At 43.6% G+C, this 23,917-nt stretch overlaps 1 protein-coding gene across 4 annotated transcripts; it reads right to left on the bottom strand.

The window, feature by feature from the left end:
* Nucleotides 1-2,604: 2,604 nt before the first annotated feature.
* On the bottom strand, nt 2,605-6,749 carry LOC118533695 (olfactory receptor 10H2-like). Of its 4 annotated transcripts, none has more exons than XM_036089100.2 (2): nt 6,651-6,749; nt 2,605-3,949 (listed from the first exon to the last, which is right to left on the bottom strand). In XM_036089100.2, the coding sequence occupies exon 2, from the start codon at nt 3,713-3,715 to the stop codon at nt 2,756-2,758; it is 960 nt and encodes a 319-aa protein (XP_035944993.1). In that variant the 5' UTR covers nt 3,716-3,949; nt 6,651-6,749; the 3' UTR covers nt 2,605-2,755. The 4 variants fall into 4 exon arrangements, with proteins under 4 accessions (XP_035944993.1, XP_035944989.1, XP_035944996.1 ...); XM_036089096.2 differs by having other exon boundaries at nt 6,559-6,740; XM_036089103.2 differs by having other exon boundaries at nt 6,595-6,740.
* Between the last annotated feature and the right edge of the window lie 17,168 nt (nt 6,750-23,917).

The following is a 23,917-nucleotide window of genomic DNA, read 5'->3' as shown; positions in this document are numbered from 1 at the left end:
TTTCTTCCACTGTTCCCTTCCCCACCCAGCAGAGCTTGCAGCCCTATCAGATGCAGTCACCACTTCTTTCCTTTCCTTGCCTAGATGCCTCTCCCTATTCCACTGCTAACTTACAGAAATTTCTCTCTCTCTTCCCTCCCCTCCCCTGCATTCTCATACCAAATGCTGCACTCAGAAATAAGTCTATACCTATGATTTCAAAGGCATTGGGAAATTATAAATAACAAGCCATTTTTTTGCTGGCACAAATTGCCCTTTTTCCCTTTTTTACAGGTTTTTAAGAATAAAGAGATGCTATATTAAAAGTGCTGAATATAGTATAATGCCCAACATATTGTATATACTGACATGATGACTATTATTAGTTTTTACCATTGCTGTACCAGCAACCCAAGAGCTGGAAATAATATTACTGTTTGCTGATTGCATCTGAATAATGTATATGCCCACACATGTGTGTGGTGACTCCCCTTTCCCCACTGTGTAATCACAGGTCTGGGGATTTGATGGCAGTTCATACAGGGTCATTTTCAAGGAAATTGCAACCACATTGAACCAGTCAAATCTAAGATTCAGCCCCTACTTCATGCTATGTACAAAAATTAATTCAAAATGGATCAAAGGCCTAAATGTAAGAGCTAAAACTATAATGTTCTTAGAGGACAGGATAGCTGAGCATCTCCATGACCTTGGATTAAGCAATCATTTCTTAGACATGACACCAAAACCATAAGCAATGAAGGAAACCAATACATAAATTGGATGTCGTCAGAATTAAAATCTTCTGTACTGCAAATAATACCAACAAGAGAGTGAAAAGACAACTTATAGAATGTGAGACAATACTTGAAACTCACCTATCTGATAAGGGCCTTATAACTAGAAACTATGAAGAATTATTACAACTCAACAAAAAGACAAACAAGCCAATTTAAAAAACAGGTGAAATATCTCAACAGCATTTCTCCAAGAACACATAGAAATGGCCAACAAGCATGTGATGAGATGCACAACATCATTACTTAACAGAGAAATGAAAATCAAAACCACCATGAGATATCACTTCTTACCACTCAGATAGCTATAACTAACAGGACAGGTAATAACAAATTTTGGCAAAGATGTGAAGAAATTTGAACCCTACTTCGAGGCTGGTGGGAATATAGAGGGGTACAGCCACTTTGGAAAGCAGTCTGGAAATTTCTTTAGAAAATTAAACATAGAGTTACCATTGGTTCTAAAAAAATCCACTCCCTAGTATACATACAGGAGTGTGAAACCATATATTCAAGAAAAAAGGGTACACAAACATTCCTAGTGACATTCAAAATAGCAAAAAGTAAAAATATTAAGAAGTTTAACAAGTGATAAACAGACAGATGAAATACAGTATGTCCCATTATCAACAATGGCCAAACTATGGAGAGAGCCCCAATGTCCACTGAGTGAGGAATGGATAAGGAAGATGTGGTATATATATACACAACAGAATATTACTCAGCCATCAAAATATGAAATCTTACCATTTGCAACGACATGGATGGAGCTAGAGGGTTTTATACTAAGTGAAATAAGTCAGTCAGAGAAAGACAAATACCGTAAGATTTCACTCATATATGGAATTTAAGAAACAAAACACATGAAGGTATGGGAAGGGGGAAAGGGGAGAGAGGGAAACAAGCCATAAGAGAATCTTAATGATGGAGAACAAACTGAGGGTTGATGGAGGGAGGTGGATGAGGGATGGGCTAGGAAGGTGATGAATATTAAGGAGGGCACTTGTGATGAGCACTGGGTGTTGTATGTAAGTGATGTAAGTGATGAACCACTAAATTCTACTCCAGAAACCAATATTGCACAGTATGTTAACTAACTAAAATTTAAATTAAAAAAAAGGAAAGAAACATGAATCTGCAAACATGAATCATGGAACACTACATCAAAAACTAATGATGTAATGTATGATGATTAACATAACATAATAAAATAAAATTAAAAAAAAAGAAATACAGTATGTCCATACAATGGAATAGTATTTGGCAATAAAAAGGAATGAAGGTCTTATACATCCACAACATGAAGGAACCTTGAACACATTGTGCTAAGCGAGAGCACTCAGTCAAAATGAGCACCTAGTGTAATTCCATTTATATGAAATGTTCAGAACAGGCAAAGTGGAATGAGTAAGTCACAGGGATGAAAGGTACAGCATAGGGAATGTAGTCAAAGGTATTATAATAGCATTGTGTGGCGTCAAATCACTATGTTGTACAATTGAAACTAATATAACATCGTATGGCAACTATATTTCAATTTTTAAAAATTAAAACATATTCTGAAAAAAAGTGGTTTCCTATAGCTGGGGGTTATGGGAGTTGGGGAAGAAATGGGGACTGAATGGGTAGGGGTTTCCTTTTTGGGTGACAAAAATGTTTCAAATTGATGGTGGTGATGATCACATAACTCTGAATATACTATAGACCAACTGAACTGTGTACTTTAAATGGGTGAATTATATGGCATGTGGATTATATCTCACGAAAGCTGTTTGATTACAAATAAAACTAATAGCCAAGACACAAACCAAGGGAAGAAGAAGAAGAAAAGTTCACATTTATTGAGTACCTGCCATGTCATGGGTGTTGTCACACATCTTTTTACCAATCTTACTAGGCAGACATTGTAAACCCCATTGTACAGGTGAGGGTATGGTCATCCTTCTACCTTCTTCTAAAACCACCTTCACACTGGCCACTTAGATGTTGGAGGGATAGAGTTTGCTGAGGAAGGTCTTCTTCATGGCAGTCTTCAGCTCCTTGTTCCTGAGACTGAAGATGATGGGACTGAGGAAGGGTGTGAGGATCGTGTAGGTGATGGCCATCAGGGTGTTGCTTTCGTGGGAGTGCAGACCCTTGGGCTTGAGGTAGATGATAGACGCAAAGCCATAGTGCACAATGACCACAATAAGGTGGGACGCACAGGTGGAGAAGGTTTTGTGCCGGCCCTCAGCAGAGGAGATCTTCAAGATGGCAACCACAATTAAGGTGTAGGAGAGGAGGATGAGGAGAAAGCAACCCAACAAGTTGGTGATGCACACCAGCCCCACACCCAGGGCTACTACTGGTACATCAGTTCCACAGGCCAGCTTCAAGAGAGGGGGTACATGACATAAAAAATGCTGGATTTCATTGGGTCCACAGAAGGTGAGGTGGGAAATGGCTGTGGCCACCACCAGCCCTATGACTGAGCCACCAGCCCAGGACCAGGCCACCAGGCAGGTGCAGCCACGGGGGCTCATGAGCACATTGTAGCGCAGGGGGTGGCAGATGGCCACGTAGCGGTCGTAGCCCATGACGGTGAGCAGGAAGGAGTGGGTGAAGCCAAATGTGAAGGAGAAGAACATCTGGCTGACACAGGCCACAAAGGCAATGGTGCGGTGGGTGGAGAGCAGGTCCACCAGCAGGCGTGGAGTGATGGCCAAGGTGTAGAGGATCTCGGAGATGGACAGGGCACACAGGAAGAGGTACATGGGCGTGTGCAGGCTGCGCTCGCTCCACACAGTGGCCATGATGAGCAGGTTCCCCAGCAGGGTGAACAGGTACATGAGCAGGAACAGCAGGAAGAAGACGGGCAGGAGACATGGCGGGAAGGTGGAGAAGCCCACGAGGATGAATTCAGACATGGAGCTGTGGTTTAGGCCCAGAGTGGTGGCCATCACTGGGTGGGAGAGAGGGAAGGCGGCCTGGTGGGCACGAGTTCTGGGTCCATGCTGAGCCCGGCCCAGGAGGACTTCCCCGGGGGTGGGGGGCCCTCACCCCCCACACCACGGCCAGTCCCTCCATGACCTGCTGCTCATCATGACTGTCAGTGATCCTCGGAGCTGCTTGGGGTTCACGGAAGATCGTGAGCCTCAATTGCGTAATGCAGGCCCTGGCGCATAGTAAGAACGCTGTAAAAAATAATACTGATAATAATAATTACAACTACTGTTATTACTGTCATTGACTCCATGCACGACCAGCCGGCTTTCCTGCCTTTGAGCATGCTGGCCACTCCATGCTTCTCTCCATCTCTGTGATTCCAAATCCTTCCTGAATTTTAAGTGCAAGCTACTCCCTGATTGCTATCTTCAGCTGGAGGTCACCTCTCCTGTGTGGCATGGAGAGGATGTAGGCTCTGGTTAATTCTCAGCATTATCCCTTACTGGCTCACTGGGAACATGGAATAATCATCCTCATTCCACAGGGCTGTAGTGGCAAGGTGAGGTGATGCCCGTTCAGCTCTTAGCTACTATTGTTGTGTGGTCTAACTTGTGTGAGTCCCCCACAAGGATGTGGCACTGACCAGCATTACCAGAGTCACATTCTCTGACCCCTGCTGGGCACTCTATCTCTGGTCACTCACCGATGCTCTTCTCTGAATCTCCTTCCCTCTCCTCAAGCCCTACCCACTCTCCTATCCCCAACCTCCTGCTTTGTGGAGCAACCAAGGCTCGCAGCTGTGGGTTCTCTCATATCCTTCCCTGAGTGGCAACTGACTCACATCTGCCCCAGCTCCCCGTGGGGACAGCTCTCCTTCCAAGCAACTGGTCCATCCAGTGTTACTGCTCTGTCTTTCTGTATATCTTTCTTCCTCTCTCTGCCATCGACAGACTTGATGCAAAAATGCAACATCTTTTTAAAAATGCAGGATGGACCAACAGATGAATGGATAAACAAAAAGTGATATATCCATATGATGGAATATCTTTTAAGCATACAAAAGCATGAAGTACTGAACATGCTACAACATGGATCAACCTCAAAGACAATATGCTGAGTGAAAGAAACCAGCCACAAAGACCACATATTGTATGATTTCATTTATTTGAAACATACAGAATAGGTAAACACATCAAGACAGAAAGCAGATTAGCAGTTGCCAGGGAACGGGAGTTCCAATGGGGAGCTGCAATGGGGAGTGACTGTTAAATGGGTTGCAGATTTCCTTCTGGGGTGGTGAAATCTCTTGGAACTAAATACAGGTGTTGGTGGCACAATATTGTGAATGGTTAAATGGCACTGAGTTGTGCCATTTAAAAGGCAAGGAGGTGGAGAAATTAGAACTCTGCGCATTGTTGGTGGGATTGAACAGTCGTACAACGGCTACGGAAAACAGTATGAATGGTCCTCAAAAAATTAGAAATAGAACTACCTATGCCTCAGCCATCCCACTTCTGGATATATATGCAAAAGTGGCAAAAGCAGGGTCGGGAAGAGATATTTGCTCACTCCTGGTCATAGAAGCACTAGTCACAATAGCCTTGAGGTAGAAACAACCCCAATGTCCATTGGTGGATGGATGGATAAACAAGATGTGATATATCCATACAATGGAATAGCATTCAGCCTTGAAAGGAAGGAAATCCTGTCACATGCCACAACACGAAAGAACCTTGAGAATATTATGCTATGTGGAATCAGCTAGTCCCCCAAAAGGAGAAATCCTGTATGATCCCACTTATGTGAGGTATCTAAAGCAGTCAAATTCATAGAAACAAAGTAGAATGGAGGTTGCCAAGGACTACAGGGAGTGGGAAACTGCAAGTTCTGTTTAATGGGTATAGAGTCTCTGTTTTGCAAGATGAAAAGAGTTCTGCAGATCTATTACACAACAATGTGAATATCCTTAACACCACCGGAACTGCATACTTAAAAATGGTTAAGATAATGAATTTTATGTCATGTGTTTTTTACACATCAAAGTACGAACACATGTGGCATCATAAATGAACCTTGAAAACATCATGCTATGTGAAAAAAAGCCAGGCACGAAAGGTTGTCTGAACAAAAGGTTGATTCCGGTAATATGAAATACCTAAAATATGCAAATTCGTAGACACAACAAGCATATTAGGGGTTGGGGGGAAGCTGGAGCCTGGGCAGGGGGCAACGGGGAAGTGCCTACTAATGAAGGCAGTGTTTCCTTTTGGGGTGATGAAAATATTTGGCAACTAGAAAGGGGTGATGGTTGCACAACATTGTGAATGTGCTAAACGCCAATGATTTGTAACTTCAAAATGATTAATTTTGTATTATGTGAAATTGTCCCATTTTTTTTAGAAAGGAAAACGTACTTTCCTCAGTCCTCCTCTACCTCTGTGCTGTCTCCCCCTTGGTTCACAGCCCAGCCTGTCCCCAGAAAGGGAGAGAGTGAGTGCCTAGGGCCAGAGGGGAGATCAGGAAGGAAGAACCCACCACCTGCCCTTAAGCTTTCCTGTGCCTTCCAGGGCAGCCACTGAGCCTCCGCCAGGTGTGTGTGAGAGCAGAAGGGGAGGCACCTCAGAACAGCTCTCCTCAGGGGTAGGCGGCCTCCGGTTCTTACAGACTGGCATCTGGGTGCCCCGTGTCTCATGAACACCTACATGTGGGTGTGCGCCCACACCTCCACATACCTGCATTCCACTCCCCCCCCCCCCCCCCCACACACACAGAGGCGCAGCTGCCTTAAGCTCTACACCAGACAGGCACACAGCAGGCCCACATGCACCTGCGCTCAGGATCAGACCCGCTCACTCACACGGAGGCGGAGACCCCGCGGCGGGGATGGACCCACCCACACAACTGCAGAGTCGCGGCCACAGGCACCCCCGCAGGTGCACACAGACGTACACTCTCACAGCACGACACAGCAGAAGCAGGAAGATGGTGACTACCGCCGGTGTCCCTGACGGACACCCTTCACGCTAAGATCGCAGCGATGACCAGGAAGCACACAGGACCTGGATGCGCGATTCCTGAATTAGAGGCATCCGCCCAGGAACTGTGTCCTTCAAACTTCGTTCAGCGGGGTTCTGGATCCCAAGATCCACCCCCACATTCTTATTACCCACAGTCCTTCCCCGCATCCCGCGCTTGCATCACCTCCTCCTGAAAAGCACCCAGGGGCGCACACTCGCCTCCGTTGGTGGCGGCGGCGGGGAACTGTCTGGGGGCGTCGCAGAGGAAGCCCTGGGTCCCCTCACTCACACTCAACACCGGGAGCTCAGAAGCGGGGTGGGCAGGGCGGGAGGCTGCGCCTGCGCTTTATCTAGCGGTACTCCAGTGGCATTCCAAAGGCTTCCCAGGGGAGGTGGGCAGCAGAGGCAGGTTGTGGGCGGGGCCACCCTCAGGGCCCAAGTCAGGCGGGGGCGGGGGAGGGGGGTTGGGGGGGGCCCTCAGGGAGACTTCCAGAGGCTTCCCTGAGATAGCCCAGAGCAGTACATGCAGCCTCCAGACCTTTCCTGAGGCCTCCCAGCCGGGCTGTGCAGAAGATGGTTAAGGCAGGTGCCTCTAACTGGACAGGGGAAGGAATACAAAAGGAGGCTGGAGCCCCTCCCCTACTCTCTGAGCATACTCCTTTGTTCTCATGCATGCTGGACTATGGACACTGCATTCTCAAAGCTCAAGTCCATCCACACGCCACAAACAGGCACCCCTGGGCCATCCCAGAGAGGACAGCACAGGTTCCCAGAGCTGGGTGGGGAAACCCTGGGTCCCAGCCCCTGGGAGTGGTCCAGAAGAGGGGCTGCTGTCTGGCCTCCGCAGAAGCAGAGATGCAGGGTCAGAGATGGGATCTCTAAAGCATGGCCCTGCTCTGGGCCCAGGCTGCCCCAGGCTGAGGACTGAGGAGGGAGGGAGGGGGCAGTGCCAAGGCGTCAGGCCACCAGCAACCAGGCTTGCCTTGCTCTCGGGCCACAGTGCAGCTCAGTGTCTACTCTCCTCCCTCCTCGTGTTCTCACGTCCAGACCCCCCACCTGGTGTGAGCACATATGACCTAGAAGACAGCACCCGCCCTTGAATTAGTGTCCTGGGGCTGAGGAGACAAATTGCCACAAACTGGGTGGCTCAAAAAACCAGAAATATGCTCTCTCCCAGTTCTGGAGGCCAGGTGTCAGCAGGGTAGTTCCTTCTGGAGGCTCTGAGGGAGGATCAGCCCTATGCCTCTCTCCCGGCTTCTGGTGGCTGCCAGCACCCTTGACTGCATCATCCCCATCTCTACCTGAGTCTTCACATGAACTTCTCCTTGTGTCTGTATGTCTTCTCCTCTCCTTATAAGGGCACCAGTCATTAGACACCAGCATTTAGGAGCTCAACACCCAGGATGATTTCATCTTGAGATCCTTATCTAATTACACCTGTAAAGACCCTATTTCTTTTTTTTTTTTTTAAGATTTATTTAGTTATTTATTTGACAGAGAGAGACACAGGGAGAGCAGGAACACAAGCAGGGGAAGTGGGAGAGGGAGAAGCAGGCTTCCACTGAGCAGGGAGCCCGATGCTGCGGGGTTCGATCCCAGGACCCTGGGATCATGACCCTAGCCAAAGGCAGACGCTTAACGACTGAGCCACCCAGGCGCCCCAGTAAAGACCCTATTTCAAGCAAGGTCACATTCTGAGGTTCCAAGTGGACATGCATTTCTGAGCAACACTATTTTAACCCACTATACATCCCTCCTGATTCAGTTCTCTGCTTTGGCTCTGACCTCTACACCTGCTTCCTACACAACATCAGAGGGATCCTGCTAAACAAAGCACATTACATCCCCCACTCCTTGCTTGGAACCAGCCATGGCTCCCTAGTCCCAGATGCTTCCCTGCAGCCAAAACTCTGGTCCCTGTTAGCCTCTCCAGTTTCGTCTCTCAGCTGCCTCTCCCTCTTCCAACACAGCACCCCCACTTTGCATCTCTAGGCTAAAATGAGATGGGAGCATGTTCAATTTCTTGAGAGTACCAGACTCTCTCATCCCCAGGTCCCACTGCATCCCTCATGCCCCACTCCCATCTGCTTCAATCAACCGGTCTCAGGTCACATGCCACCCTCCAGGAAGCCTATCCTGCATCCCTGCACCCCAGACTTGGGGTCTCTGACTCCTAGCTTGCCCTGAAGTCCCCCATCACATGGTGCTGTCATCACCTGGTTATGGGTCTGTGTCTCCCACTAGACTTCGACAGACCTCCTGAGGGCAGAGATGGCATCTCACTGGGAGCATGCTGTGTTCCCAGCACCCAGAAAGGTAAAAATTAAATGGAACAATAAATACTCAATAAAATGCTTTAAAGAAAACAGTGAAGGAAGGATATGCACAGTGCTGTGAGACCTTACAGTGCAGGTGGGAAAGGAGGTAGGTGACATCTGAGCTGAACTCTGAAGGATGAACAGTCCCCAGCACACGGCGTCAGGGAGGGAACGGCAGGCAGAGGAACCAGCGTGAGCAAAGGCATGGAGAAGTGCCCAGAATGGAGTCGGGGGAGGCTGGGAAGTCAGACGGGGTCACAATGTGAAGGGACTTGGAGGCACCTTGGATCCAGCCCTCTGGAGCCCGAGGGAGAGTGGGCTGGAAGGAGGTGCCAGCCTGGACTGAGGGTCCCGAAAACACTCTCCTCTAAGCTCTAGCTCACTGGTGCACTGGAAGACCCAGAATGTGAGGGCAATCTGTTGGGATTTCCTGGCACAACTCAAGTCTGGAAAGGACATCATAGAAACAGATGTTCAATCAAGAAATGAATTCAGGACTAAGGAGAAAGAGCTTTGTTGCTGCTTCTGGATGCCCAGAAAGGTCAGCATATAAGGCTAAGGTCACAGAAGGGGTTCAATAGTAAGCCAAGAGATGGAGTGGAGCCCAAGGTCTCAGTTCAGCTGCATCTTGCAGCCCTGCCTGGAGAGGGCGCTGTGACCCTGGACAAGCGGCTTGGCCTCTCTGGGCCTCACTTTGTCTTTTAGGAAATGGGACTGAATGGTAAGAAGAGACACAATATGTGTAAAGAGCCTGGCACACAGTAGGTGCTTGGTCGGGGAGAACTCTCCCCCCGCCAACAACATCCATTTCAATCTTTTTCTTGAACTATGGGCACCACACTTTCATTTGTCTCACAGGTATTTTTGTGCATCTATTGTGTGCCAAGCAGTGTGTGGCCACTGGAGATTAAATGAGCAATAATCAAAGTCCCTTTGAAACACAGCCTTGTAGCTTTGCTCAGCTGTTCTGCCAGGCAGGTCCCGTGCGTTTCTGGGTCTCTGCACTGGGGCCGACCCAGGGGTGACCAAGAAATATTGTCCGAGTCATTTCCTTCCCCAGACATTCATCAGCCCCTGCTGGGTGCCATAATCTGTGCTCACAGCTGCAGACAGAAAGATGGGTCAGACCCAGCCCATCATAAAGCAAGTTTAACGTAATTGTAAAGCAAGTTCAGGATTCCAAACTCAGTGACATTTTACTACATATTTAACTTGGCTTCATACATGTCACACAAAGCAAAGCACAAGACAAAGTCATACAACCAGCAAGATACAACTAAGGGTAAGCAGTTAACAAACCAAATGCAAAGTCAGTCTGTGAGCACGCAGTTGGGAGAAGGCCTTGGTCTGGTCTGGGTCAGCTCTGTGCACGTGCTGCTTATTCTGTTCAAGCAGTGGAGGATCTCTGTTGTGTTCAGAGATCAACTGGGCAGACCTTTTGCAGGCAATTGCCTTTTTTGATGTGGTCAGATGTGAAAGGGACAGCGTTTGGAAAGTCTGACAGTTTGCTGCAAAGTCCTCCTTTTTTAAAGGAGTTTAATCAGTCTTGGGCCTTTGCAGACGTCCTTGGGTTCAGCTGGTTACCAGTTCTGGAAGCCATCAGCTTGTGCTGGTTTTAGCGATATCCTGTCTGAGCAGCAATGCCCTTGGCTGCTTATGTCAGTGCTTGACATAAGTTACTGCTTGACATGAGTGACTCCATCTTGCTCTGATAGAACACCTGTTTTATCAGCTCCCCCTCTGCCATAAACTACAAAGCCCCAGGAAGGCATCCTGGTGGTGACAGGTGTGTCTATCCTGGTTCTCAGTCACTGTGTCTGCCATGTTGTAAGCACTCATGAGTGTTTACTGAATACATCAATTGCAAAATGCATCCTGAGAAAGCACATGGTTTGATCCATTTCACCAAATTATCATGAGACATCTGGTCCACCTGCATTTTCCCATTAACTGAATTTCAGCTAAGCTTTCTGAACAAAGAGCAAGAGGCCACTCCTAGTTTCTGACAACCCTTCTCCATGGTCCTGGAAGAGAACCACATTTTATGTTTCTCTTCCCTGCAGCAGGGATACAGGCATGCATCTCATTCCCATACAGTTTCAGATTCTAAAGAGAGAGATAGCAGAGACCAGACCAAATTGCTATCTTACCTAATTCAAAATGGCATTTGTTGGAGAACAATTTTTCCGACAGACCTTAATTTTGTTGTACCATGACTATCTAGAGTGAGACACGTATATGTAAGTGAGCCTGGGCCAGATCCAGGGAATGGCCGTGCCTAATCCTAATGCCTGTTGCCTGCACCTTCTCATTGGTCTTGGTCTCAAGAATCCAGGCTTGCAAATGTGGAGGAAACTCACATAGGTTTTGGAATTAACAGAAGGGAGTCAGACACAATTTAAGGATTGAAGAATTTTTTAAATGGGATAGAGACCCACTGCATCTGTACAGTATAGACCATAAAATTTAATAAAGGTCTCTAAGAGGAAAGCAGGAGTCAAACTCTGAGTAGACTGTGCAGATGGTACCAGTTGATTTGGGCCCAATGAAGGAATAGATGTCCCAAAGGAAGCCAGGGCAAAGGAGCATCCCAGGCATAGAAAACTGCAAGAGCAAATGAATGGAGGTGTGAGCGGCATGGAAAAAGTGAAGTGGCAGTCTGTGAAGGGGTTTTTGAGATGTCTTAGAACAATCTCACTGGGAACCAGAGAGGAGACTAGACCAGCAGGAGATGCTGAAGAGAAAACCAGAGAGGCTGCCTGAGTTAATGGTGATGCTGAATGAATGTGAGGGCCCCAAACACCCTATATCCACAAGCTTTAGGCTTTTTGGTCAGAGGAAAGCCCAAGATATGGGGGTTTTATAATGGAACTTGGTCCCCTGTATTGGTCAGCTTAGGTTAAGTATGATGAGGTAACAACTGGTGACCTCAAAATCTTAGTGGCCGACAACCACAGAGCTTCATGTCTTGGTCATGCTTATGGTCATGGTGGGTCAGCTGAAGCTCTGCTTGAGGGGGTCTCCTTCATTGCAGGACCAAATTTGAAGGATCTGCCCTCTCTGGGAACAGCTGGTCTTGTGGCAAGAGCAAAATAAAGATGGCAGAACCACATAAGGCTCTTAAGATTCCTGCTTACTAGTGGCACATGTCAATTCCCATCACAATTCATTGGCCCAAGCGAGATTTGTGGCTGAGCCTGGCTTTAATGGGAGTTAAGAATTATAATCCTCCTGCAGGGATGGGCCCAGGACTACTTTTGGGGCATTTCCTCCACTCAGCAGAAACCAGGAAAGGAAATAAAGGGTGGGCAAGCTCAATGCCAAGAAAGGGACACTAGGCTTTGGAGAAAGGTCCTTTATTGTTGCCCCTGTGAACTCAGAACCCAGAAAAGGCAAGGATGGAGCCTGAGACTGTAGAGCAAGGGTTCTGCTTCATCGCAGGGAGTGGAGTATAAGGGCTTGGGTCAGCGGTTCTGCCGCCTCTCACAAATGAAAGCAAATCTCCTTAATTCACAAGAACAGTCACTCTAGGGTCCAAAGTTGTGCATCATCATGCAGGCTGGGGCAGTTATATTATCATGTAGCTCCTTGAAGTCCCAGTTGCTGTAAAGAGATGCCCACAAAGTCCCTGAGTAGATGGGCCAGTGCCTGAGCCCCCCAGCCCTGCTCTCTATGAGTGAGGGTCTGGCCCTGTGGGTCTTGAGGCCTCCATTGGGAGTCATTTTTGAGCCCATCTTATAGTAGTCATCTGGTCAACCACTTCCTGTTTTTTTTTTTTTTCCAAATGGAGAGACTGAGCTCAAATGGGAGTGGCAAGAAGCAAAAGTCTTCGGAGAAGCTGAGGATCTCCAAGTTCAGGGACCCTGTCTCTGACTGTCTCATCCCACTGATCCTTTCCCGTTCTCTGAGGTCCATTCATCCTGAAGCCAGATTTTACCCTGTCCAAATTCTAGCTCTGCCACCTGCTATCTACTTAACAGTCTTAATGTCTGAGCATCTGTTTTCTGCTTTTGCAAAATGGGAGCACATTCTGAGGATGTCAACACCAGTGCATGTAAGGTATACAGTACATGCTCAGGCAGCTGATGAGTTTACCAAGATGAATTCTGCCTTAAGCCTGGACCATTCCAGGGCAGTTTGCCAGACAGGGAAAGGTGATGCTGGCAGATGGAAACATCAAAAGAAAAACAAAAATTGTGAGGAGGCAGGTTACTGCCAGGAAGGCATTGTGGGTTCAATGTTGTCCCCACCAAAAAGATATGCCCACATCCTGACCCCAGGTATCTCTGAATGTGACCTTATTTGGGAAAAGGGTCTTTGCAAATGAAATTTAGTGAAGGATATTGAGATGAGATCATCCTGGATTAACTGAGTGAGCCCTAAATCCAATGACAAATGTCCTTATAAGGGACAGAAGAGAGAAGGCACATGGGAGAAGAGTAGAGTACGTGACCACAGAGGCAGGGATTGGAGTGATGGTCCCACGAGCCAAGGAGTACCTGCAGCCACCAGAAGCTAGAAGAGGCAAGAAATGATCCTCCCCTACAGCCTTTGGAGGGAGTGTAGCTCTGCTGACATGTTGGTTTGGGACTTCTGGCCTCCAGAGCTGTGGAAGAATAAGTTTCTATTGTGTTAAGCCACACAGTTTGTGGCTCTTTGTTACAGAGGCCACAAGAAACTCATACAGTTGGCAAGTGCTACATTATTAGACTCCTGAATAGGCCCAACCTGCATATTAGTACATTCAAGCCTCTGAGAAGTCCTGCAACAAAGAACCAGTTTGGCATTGGATCCATTGTTTCTCAAGCATTTAAATGGGAATACTTTCCACAAGTAACAAAATAACAATAGCTGTTATGGTAGAAAGTGTGGCATGTTGTTTGGGAGTTGCTGCAGGTAAATAGTGAGTGGTCATAAACTCACTCTTCAAAAGCCCTGCCAGTCTCTTGTGGGGTGGGGAACTGTCGTAGGTGGTTAGGGGCACCTGCATCACAGACAGGGAGACTCACATGTAGGTGGGGGTTGAGCCATCCATCCACCTGTGGTTGCCTTTCTGGCCCTCTTTGAAGAGGCTTATCCAAGATGTCACCTGCCCAGTTGATGTCATGAAGTCCTAGAAAGGAGAAGGTATACTGCGAGGTAAAATTCCAAAATATCTATGCCCTCACCATGGGAGCAACCAATTATATAAACCAATTAATAACCAAAAAGAGAAACATACTGATAATAATACATTAATAGTAGGAGACTTCAACACTCCACTCACAACAATAGACAGATCATTTAAGCAGAAGATCAACAAAGAAACAAGACCTTTGAAGGACACATTGGGCCAAATGGACTTCTTAGATATATATAGAACATTCCATCCTAAAACAACAGAATACTCATTCTTCTCAAGGGCACACAGAACTTTCTCCTGAATAGATCCCATACTGGGTCACAAATCAGATCTCAACCAATACGAAAAGACTGAGATTATTCCCTGCATATTTTCAGAACACAATGCTTTGAAACTGGAACTCAACCACCAGGAAAAATTTGGAAGGAACGCAAACATTTGGAGGTTAAAAAGCATCCTGCAAAAGAATGAATGGGTCAACCATGAAATTAGAGAAGAACTTAAACAATTCATTGAAACTAATGAGAATGAAAACACATTGGTCCAAAATCTATGGGATAATGCAAAGGCAGTCCTTCAGGGAAGTACATAGCCATCCAAGCCTCTCTCTAAAAATTAGAAACATCCCTAAGCACAAGCTAACCGTACACCTAAAGGACCCGGAGAAAGAACAGCAAATAGAGCCTAAACCAAACAGGAGAAGAGAAATAATAAAGATTAGAGCAGAGATCAATGAAATAGAAACTAGAAGGACAGTAGAAGAGATCAACAAAAGTAGAAGCTGGTTCATTGAAAGAATTAATAAGATCAATAAACCTCTGGCCAGACTTAGACAAAAGAAAAGAGAAAGGACCCAAATTAATAAAATCATGAATGAAAGGTACAGAAATCATGACCAATATCAAGGACATGGAGACAATTATTAGAATTTGTTACCAGCAGCTATATGCGAACAAACTAGGCAATGTAGCAGAAATGGATGCATTCCCAGATACTTATAAACTTCCAAGACTGAAACAGGAAGAGATAGACAATCTGAGCAGACCAATAACCAGGAGGAAATAGAAAGAGTAATCAAAAACCTCCCAAAAAACAAGAGTCCAGGGCCGGATGGCTTCCCAGGGGAATTCTACCAAACATTTAAGGAAGAAATCATACCTATTCTACTGAAGTTGTTTCAGAAAATAGAACTGGAAGGAAAACTTCAAAACTCATTTGATGAGGCCAGCATTACCCTGATCCCAAAACCAGACAAAGACCCCATCAAAAAGGAGAATTACAGACCAATATCCCTGATGAACATGGATGCCAAAATACTCACCAAGATCCTAGCCAATAGGATCCAACAGTACATTAAAAAGATTATTCACCACGACCAGGTGGGGTTTATTCCTGGGACACAAGGGTGGTTCAACATGGCAAATCAAACAACGTCATAGCGCACATTAACAAAAGAAGAGAGAAGAACCTCTCTCTATCCTCCCAATTGATGCAGAAAAAACATTTGACAAAATACAGCATCCTTTCCAGATTAAAACTCTTCAAAATATAGGGATAGAGGGAACACCCCTCAACATCATAAAAGCCATCTATGAAAAGCCCACAGCGAATATCATTCTCAGTGGGGAAAAACTGAGAGCTTTTCGTTTAAGGTCAGCAATGTGACAGGGATGGCCACTCTCACCACTTTTTTTCAACATGGTACTAGAAGTTCTGGCCTCAGCAATCAGACAACAAAAAGAAATAAAAGACATTCAAATTGGCAAAGAAGAAGTCAAACTCTCTCTTTTCACAGATGACATGATACTTTATGTGGAAAATACAAAAGACTCTACCCCAAAATTGCTAGAACTCATACAGCAATTCAGCAATGTAGCAGGATACAAAATCAATGCACAGAAATCAGTTGCATTTCTATACAATAACAGTGTGACTGAAGAAAGAGAAATTAAGGAATTGATTCCATTTACAATAGCACCAAAAACCAAAGGGTACCTAGGAATAAACTTAACCAAAGAGGTAAAGGATCTATACTCTAGACTCTACAGAACACTTATGAAAGAAATTGAAGAAGACACAAAGAGATGGGAAAATATTCCATGCTCATGGATTGGAAGAAAAAAACACTGAGAAAATGTCTATGCTACCCAGAGCAATCTACACTTTCAATGCAATCCCTATCAGAATACCATCGACATTTTTCACAGAGCTGGAACAAGCAATCCTAAAATTTGTATAGAACCAGAAAAGACCCCGAATCACCAAGGGAATGTTGAAAAAGAAAACCAAAGCTGGGGGCATCAAATTGTCTGACTTCAAGCTATATCACAAAGCTGTGATCATCAAGACAGCATGGTACTGGCAAAAAAAATCAGACACATACATCAATGGAACAGAATAGACAACCCAGAAATGGACCCTCAACTCTATGGTCAATGAATCTTGACAAATCAGGGAAGAATACCCAATGAAAAGAAGACAGTCTCTTCAATAAATGGTGCTGGGAAAATTGGACAGCCACATGCAGAAGAATGAAACTGGACCTTTCTTTCATATCATACACAAAGATAACTCAAAATGGATGAAAGACCTCAATGCGAGACAGGAATCCATCAAAATCCTAGAGGAGAACATAGGCGGTAACCTCTTCGACATCGGCCACAGTGACTTCTTTCAAGACATGTCTCTAAAAGCAAGGGAAGGATCACCACATCAAAAACTAATGATGTCTTGTATGGTGACTGGCATAACATAATAAAATTAAATTAAAAAAATAATAATAGAAAAATAAAGGCAAGGGAAACAAAAGCAAAGATGAACTTTTGGGACCTCATCAAGTTAAAACACTTCTGCATAGCAAAGGAAACAGTCAACAAAACTAAGAGGAGATCCACGGGATTGGAGATGATATTTGCAAATGACATTACAGATAAAGGGCTGGTATCCAAGATCTTTAAAGAACTTCTCATACTCAAAACCCAAAAAGCAGAGGGGAGGAGCAAGATGGTGGAGGAGTAGGAGACCTAAATTTCGTCTGGTCCCAGAAATTCAGCTAGATAGTTATCAAATCATTCTGAACACCTACAAACTCAACAGGAGATGAAAGAAAAGAATAGCAGCAATTCTATGAACAGAAAAGCTGCCACTTTCTGGAAGTGTATATTTTTCTGGGGTTGTTGTTACCCTTTTAGCATTTTGTCCTCTCATTCATATATTCTTCTCTGGACAAATGACAAAATGGAAAAACTGACCTCAAAAAAAAAGAATGAGAGACAGTACTGACTGTCAGGGACCTAATCAACATGGACATTAGTAAGATATCGGAACTAGAGTTCAGAATGACGATTATAAAGATACTGGCTGGGCTTGAAAAAAGCATAGAAGATACTAGAGAATCCCTTTCTGGAGAAATAAAAGAACTAAAATCTAACCAAGTCGAAATAAAAAAGGCTATTAATGAGGTGCAATCAAAAATGGAGGCTCTAACGGCTAGGATAAATGAGGCAGAAGAGAGAGTTAGTGATATAGAAGAACAAATGATGGAGAATAAAGAAGCTGAGAGAAAGAGAGATAAACAACTAACTGGATCACAAAGGGGGAACTCGAGACATAAATGATACCATAAAACAAAACAATTCTAGAATAATTGGGATCCCAGAAGAAGAAGAGAGAGGGAGGGGCAGAAGGTATATTGGAGCAAATTATAGCAGAGAACTTCCCGAATTTGGGGAAGGACACAGGCATCAAAATCCAGGAGGCACAGAGAACCCCCATCAAAATCAATAAAAATAGGTCAACACCCCAACATCTACTAGTAAAACTTACAAATCTCAGAGGCCAAGAGAAAACCCTGAAAGCAGCTCGGGACAAGAGGTCTGTAACCTACAAGGGTAGAAACATTAGATTGGCGACAGACCTATCCACAGAGACCTGGCAGGCCAGAAAGGACTGGCATGATATATTCAGGGCACTAAACAAGAAAAATATGCAGCGAAGAATACTATATCCAGCTAGGCTGTCATTGAAAATAGAAGGAGAGATAAAAACTTCCAGGACAAACAGAAACTAAAAGAATTTGCGATCACCAAACCAGCCCTACAAGAAATATTGAAAGGGGTCCTCTAAGCAAAGAGAGAGCCTAAAGTAACATAGACCAGAAAGGAACACAGACGATATACAGTAACAGTCACCTTACAGGCAATACAATGGCACTAAATTCATATCTTTCAATAGTCATCCTGAATGTAAATGGGCTAAATGCCCCAATCAAAAGACACAGGGTATCAGATTGGAGAAAAACAAAACAAGACCCATTGATATGCTGTCTACAAGAGACTCATTTTAGACCCAAAGACACCTTCAGATTGAAAGTGAGGGGGTGGAAAACCATTTACCATGCTAATGGACATCGAAAGAAAGCTGGGATGGTGATCCTTATATCAGACAAATGAGATTTTAAACCAAAGACTATCATGAGAGATGAGGAAGGACACTACATCATACTTAAAGGGTCTATCCAACAAGAAGATCTAATTGTAATATTCATGCCCCTAACATAGGAGGAGCCAATTACATAAGCCAATTAATAACAAAATCAAAGAAACACATTGACAATAATACAATAATAGTAAGGGTCGTTAACACCTCCCTCACTGAAATGGACAGATCATCTAAGCAGAATATCAACAAGGAAATAAGGGCTTTAAATGACACACTGGACCAGATGTATTACACAGATATATTCAGAACATTCCATCCCAAAGCAACAGAATACACATTCTTCTTGAGTGTCCATGGAACATTCTCCAGAAAAGATCACATCCTGGGTCACAACTCAGGTCTCAACCAGTCCCAAAAGTTTGGGATCATTCCCTGCATATTTTCAGACCACAATGCTTTGAAACTCGAACTCAATCACAAGAGGAAAGTTGGAAAGAACTAAAATACATGGAGGCTAAAGAGCATCCTACTAAGGAATGAATGGGTCAACCAGGAAATTAAAGAATTAAAAAATTTCTTGGAAACAAATGAAAATGAAAACACAACTCTTCAAAATCCTTGGAATGCAGCAAAGGCGGTCCTAACAGGAAAGTATATAGCAATGCAAGCCTTTCTCAAGAAACAAGAAAGGTCTCAAGTACACAACCTAACCCTACACCTAAAGGAGCTGGAGAAAGAACAGCAAATAAAGCCTAAACCCAGCAGGAGAAGAGAAATATAAAGATCAGAGCAGAAATCAATGAAATAGAAACCAAAAGAACAGTAGAACAGATCAACGAAACTAGGAGCTGGTTCTTTGAAAGAATTAAAAAGATGGATAAACCCCTGGCCAGACTTATCAAAAAGAAAAAAGAAAGGACCCAAATAAATAAAATAATGAATGAAAGAGGAGAGATCACAACCAACACCAAAGAAATACAATTATAAGAACATATTATGAGCAAATATATGCCAGCAAATTAGACAATCTGAAGAAATGGATGCATTCCTAGAGACGTAGAAACATCCAAAACTGACCCAGAAAGAAATAGAAAACCTGAACAGAACCATAACCAGCAAGGAAATCGAAGCAGTAATCAAAAATCTCCCAACGAACAAGAGCCCAGGGCCAGATGGCTTCCCAGGGGAATTCTACCAAACATTTAAAGAAGAATTAATACCTATTCTTCTGAAACTGTTCCAAAAAATACAAAAGGAAGGAAAACTTCCAAACTCATTTTATGAGACCAGCATTACCTTGATCCCCAAACCAAAGACTCCATCAAAAAGGAGAATTACAGACCAATATCCCTGATGAACATGGATGCAAAAATTCTCACCAAAATACTAGCAAACAAGATCAAATAGTACATTAAGAGGATTATTCACCATGACTAAGTGGGATTTATTCCTGGGCTGCAAGGTCAGTTCAAAATCTGCAAATCAATCAGTGTGATACAATACATTAGTAAAAGAAAGAATAAGAACCACATGATGCTCCCAATAGATGCAGAAAAAGCATTTGACAAAATACAGCATCCTTTCTTGATCAAAACTCTTCACAGTGTAAGGATAGAGGGTACATACCTCAATATCATAAAAACCATCTATGAAAATCCCACAGCGAATATCATTCTCAATGGGGAAAAACTGAGAGCTTTTCCCCTAAGCTCAGGAACACGGCAGGGATGTCCACTATCACCACTGCTATTCAACATAGTACTAGAAGTCCTAGCCTCAGCAATCAGACAACAAAAAGAAATAAAAGGCATCTGAATTGGCAAAGAAGAAGTCAAGCTCTCACTCTTTGCAGATGATATGATACTTTATGTGGAAAACGCAAAAGACTCCACCCCAAAACTGCTAGAACTCATACAGGAATTCAGTAAAGTGGCAGGATATAAAATCAATGCCCAGAAATCAGTGGCATTTCTATACACCAACAACAAGACAGAAGAAAGAGAAATTAAGGAGTTGATCCCATTTACAATAGCACCCAAAACCACAAGATACCTAGGAATAAATCTAACCAAAGAGGCAAAGAAACTGTACTCAGAAAACTATACAACACTTATGAAAGAAATTGAGGAAGACACAAAGAAATGGAAAAACGTTCCATGCTCATGGACTGGAAGAACAAATATTGTGAAGATGTCAATGCTACTTAGAGCAATCTACACATTTAATGCAATCCTTATCAAAGTACCATCAACTTTTTTCACAGAGCTGGAACAAATAATGCTAAAATTTGTATGGAACCAGAAAAGACCCCGAATAGCCAGAGGAATATTGAAAAAGAAAAGCAAAGCTGGTGGCATCACAATTCCGGACTTCAAGCTCTATTACAAAGCTGTAATCATCAAGACAGTATGGTACTGGCACAAAAATCAACACATCGTTCAATGGAACAGAATAGAGAGCCCAGAAATGGACCCTCAACTCTGTGGTCAACTAATCTTCGACAAAGCAGGAAAGAATGTCCAATGGAAAAAGGACAGTTTCTTCAACAAATGGTACTAGGAAAATTGGACAGCCACATGCAGAGGAATGAAACTGAACCATTTCCTTATACCATACACAAAAATAGACTCAAAATGGATGAAAGACCTAAATGTGAGATAGGAGTCCATCAAAATCCTAAAGGAGAACACAGGCAGCAACCTCTCTGACCTCAGCCACAGCAAATTCTTCCTAGGCACATTGCCAAAGGCAAGGGAATCAAGGGCAAAAATGAACTATTGGGACTTCATCAGGATAAAAAGCTTTTGCACAGCAAAAGAAACAGTCAAGAAAACCAAAAGACAACCGACAGAATGGGAGAAGATATTTGCAAATGACATATCAGATAAAGAGCTAGTATCCAAAATCTATAAAGAACTTATCAAATGCAATACCCAAAGAACAAATAATCCAATCAAGAAATGGGCAGAAGACATGAACAGACATTTTTCCAAAGAAGACATCCAAATGGCCAACAGACACATGAAAAAATGCTCAACATCACTCGGCATCAGAGAAATACAAATCAAAATCACAATGAGATACCATCTCACACCAGTCAGGATGCCTAAAATTCACAAGTCAGGAAATGACAGATGTTGGTGAAGATGCGGAGAAAGGGGAGCCCTCCTACAGTGTTGGTGGGAATGCAAGCCAGTGCAGCCACTCTGGAAAGCAGTATGGAGGTTCCTCAAAAAGTTGAAAATAGAGCTGCCCTATGACCCAGCAATTGCACTACTGTGAATTTACCCCAAAGATACAAACATAGTGATCTGAAGGGGCAACTGCACCCTAGTGTTTATAGCAGCAGTGTCCACAACAGCCAAACTATGGAAAGAGCCCAGATGTCCACTGACACATGAATGGATAAAGAAGCTGTGGTATATATATGCAATGGAATATTGTGCAGCCATCAAAAGAAATGAAATCTTGCCATTTGCAATGACATGGATCAAACTAGAAGGTATTAAGCTGAGTGAAGTAAGTCAATCAGAGAAAGACAATTATCATATGATCTCACTGATATGAGGAATTTGAGAAACAAGACAGAGGATCATAGGGGAAGAGAGGAAAAAATGAAACAAGATGAAACCAGAGAGGGAGACAAACCATAAGAGACTCTTTTTTTAAAAATTTTATTTTATTATGTTATGTTAATCACCATACAATACATCAAGATGAAAAGCTTCTGCTCAGCAAAGGAAACAGTCAACAAAACGAAGAGGCAACCCACAGAATGGGAGAAGATACTTGCAAATGACAATACAGATAAAGGGCTGGTATCCAAGATCTATAAATAGACTCTTAATCTCAGGAAACAAACTGAGGCTTGCTGCCGTGGAGGGGGTGGGACAGATGGGGTGTCTGGGTGATGGACATTGGGGAGGGTATGTGTTATGGTGAGCACTGTGAATTGTGTAAGACTGATGAATTACAGACCTGTAACACTGAAACAAATAATAAATTTTATGTTAATTTAAAAAAATCTAAGATTCAGCCCCTACTTCATGCTATGTACAAAAATTAATTCAAAATGGAGCAAAGGCCTAAATGTAAGAGCTAAAACTATAATGTTCTTAGAGGACAACATAGCTGTACATCTCCATGACCTTGGATTAAGCAATCATTTCTTAGACATGACACCAAAACCATAAGCAATAAAGGAAACCAATATATAAATTGGATGTCATCAGAATTAAAATCTTCTGTACTGCAAAGAATATCAACAAGAAAGTGAAAAGATAACTCATAGAATGTGCGACAATACTTGAAACTCACCTATCTGATAAAGGCCTTATAACTAGAAACTATGAAGAATTATTACAACTCAACAAAAAGACAAACAAGCCAATTTAAAAAATAGGTGAAATGCCTCAACAGCATTTCTCCAAGAACGCATAGAAATGGCCAACAAGCATGTGATAAGATGCACAATATCATTACGTATCATGAGATGAAAATCAAAACCACCATGAGATACCACTTCTTACCACTCAGATAGCTATAAATAACAAGACAGGTAATAACAAATGTTGGCAAAGATGTGGAGAAATTTGAACCCTACTTCGAGGCTGGTGGGAATATAGAGGGGTGCAGCCACTTTGGAAAACAGTCTGGAACTTTCTATAAAAATTAAACATAGAGTTACCATTGGATCAAAAAAATTCACTCCATAGTATACATGCAGGAGTGTGAAACCATATATTCAAGAAAAAAGGGTACACAAACATTCCTAGTGGCATTATTCAAAATAGCAAAAAGTAGAAATACTGAAAAGTTCAGCAAGCAATAAACGGACAGATGAAATACAGTTATGTCCCATTATCAACAACAGCCAAACTATGGAGAGAGCCCCAATGTCCACTGAGTGAGGAACGGATAAGGTATAGATATATACAACAGAATATTATTCAGCAATCAAAAAAATGAAATCTTGTCATTTGCAAGATGGAGCTAACGCTAAGTGAAATAAGTCACTCAGAGAAAGACAAATACCATATGATTTCACTCGTATATGGAATTTAAGAAAAAAACACACGAAGGTATGGGAAGAGGGAAAAGGGAGAGAGGGGAGAAAAACCATAAGAGACTCTTAATGATGGAGAACAAACTGAGGGTTGATGGAGGGAGGTGGGTGAGGGATGGGCTAGGAGGGTGGTGAATATTAAGGAGGGCACTTGTGATGAGCACTGGGTGTTGTAAGTGATGTAAGTGATGAGCCACTGAATTCTACTCCAGAAACCAATATTGCACTGTATGTTATCTAACTAAAATTTAAAT

This window comes from Halichoerus grypus, chromosome 1 (assembly GCF_964656455.1).
Source record: "Halichoerus grypus chromosome 1, mHalGry1.hap1.1, whole genome shotgun sequence".
NCBI classification, from domain to species: Eukaryota; Metazoa; Chordata; class Mammalia; order Carnivora; family Phocidae; genus Halichoerus; species Halichoerus grypus.
This window is presented reverse-complemented; position numbering and strand designations above follow the sequence as displayed.

Coding starts and splice junctions, on each gene's coding strand:
- LOC118533695 (XM_036089100.2), bottom strand. CDS start 3,715: ATGGCCACCACTCTGGGCCTAAACCACAGCTCCATGTCTGAATTCATC.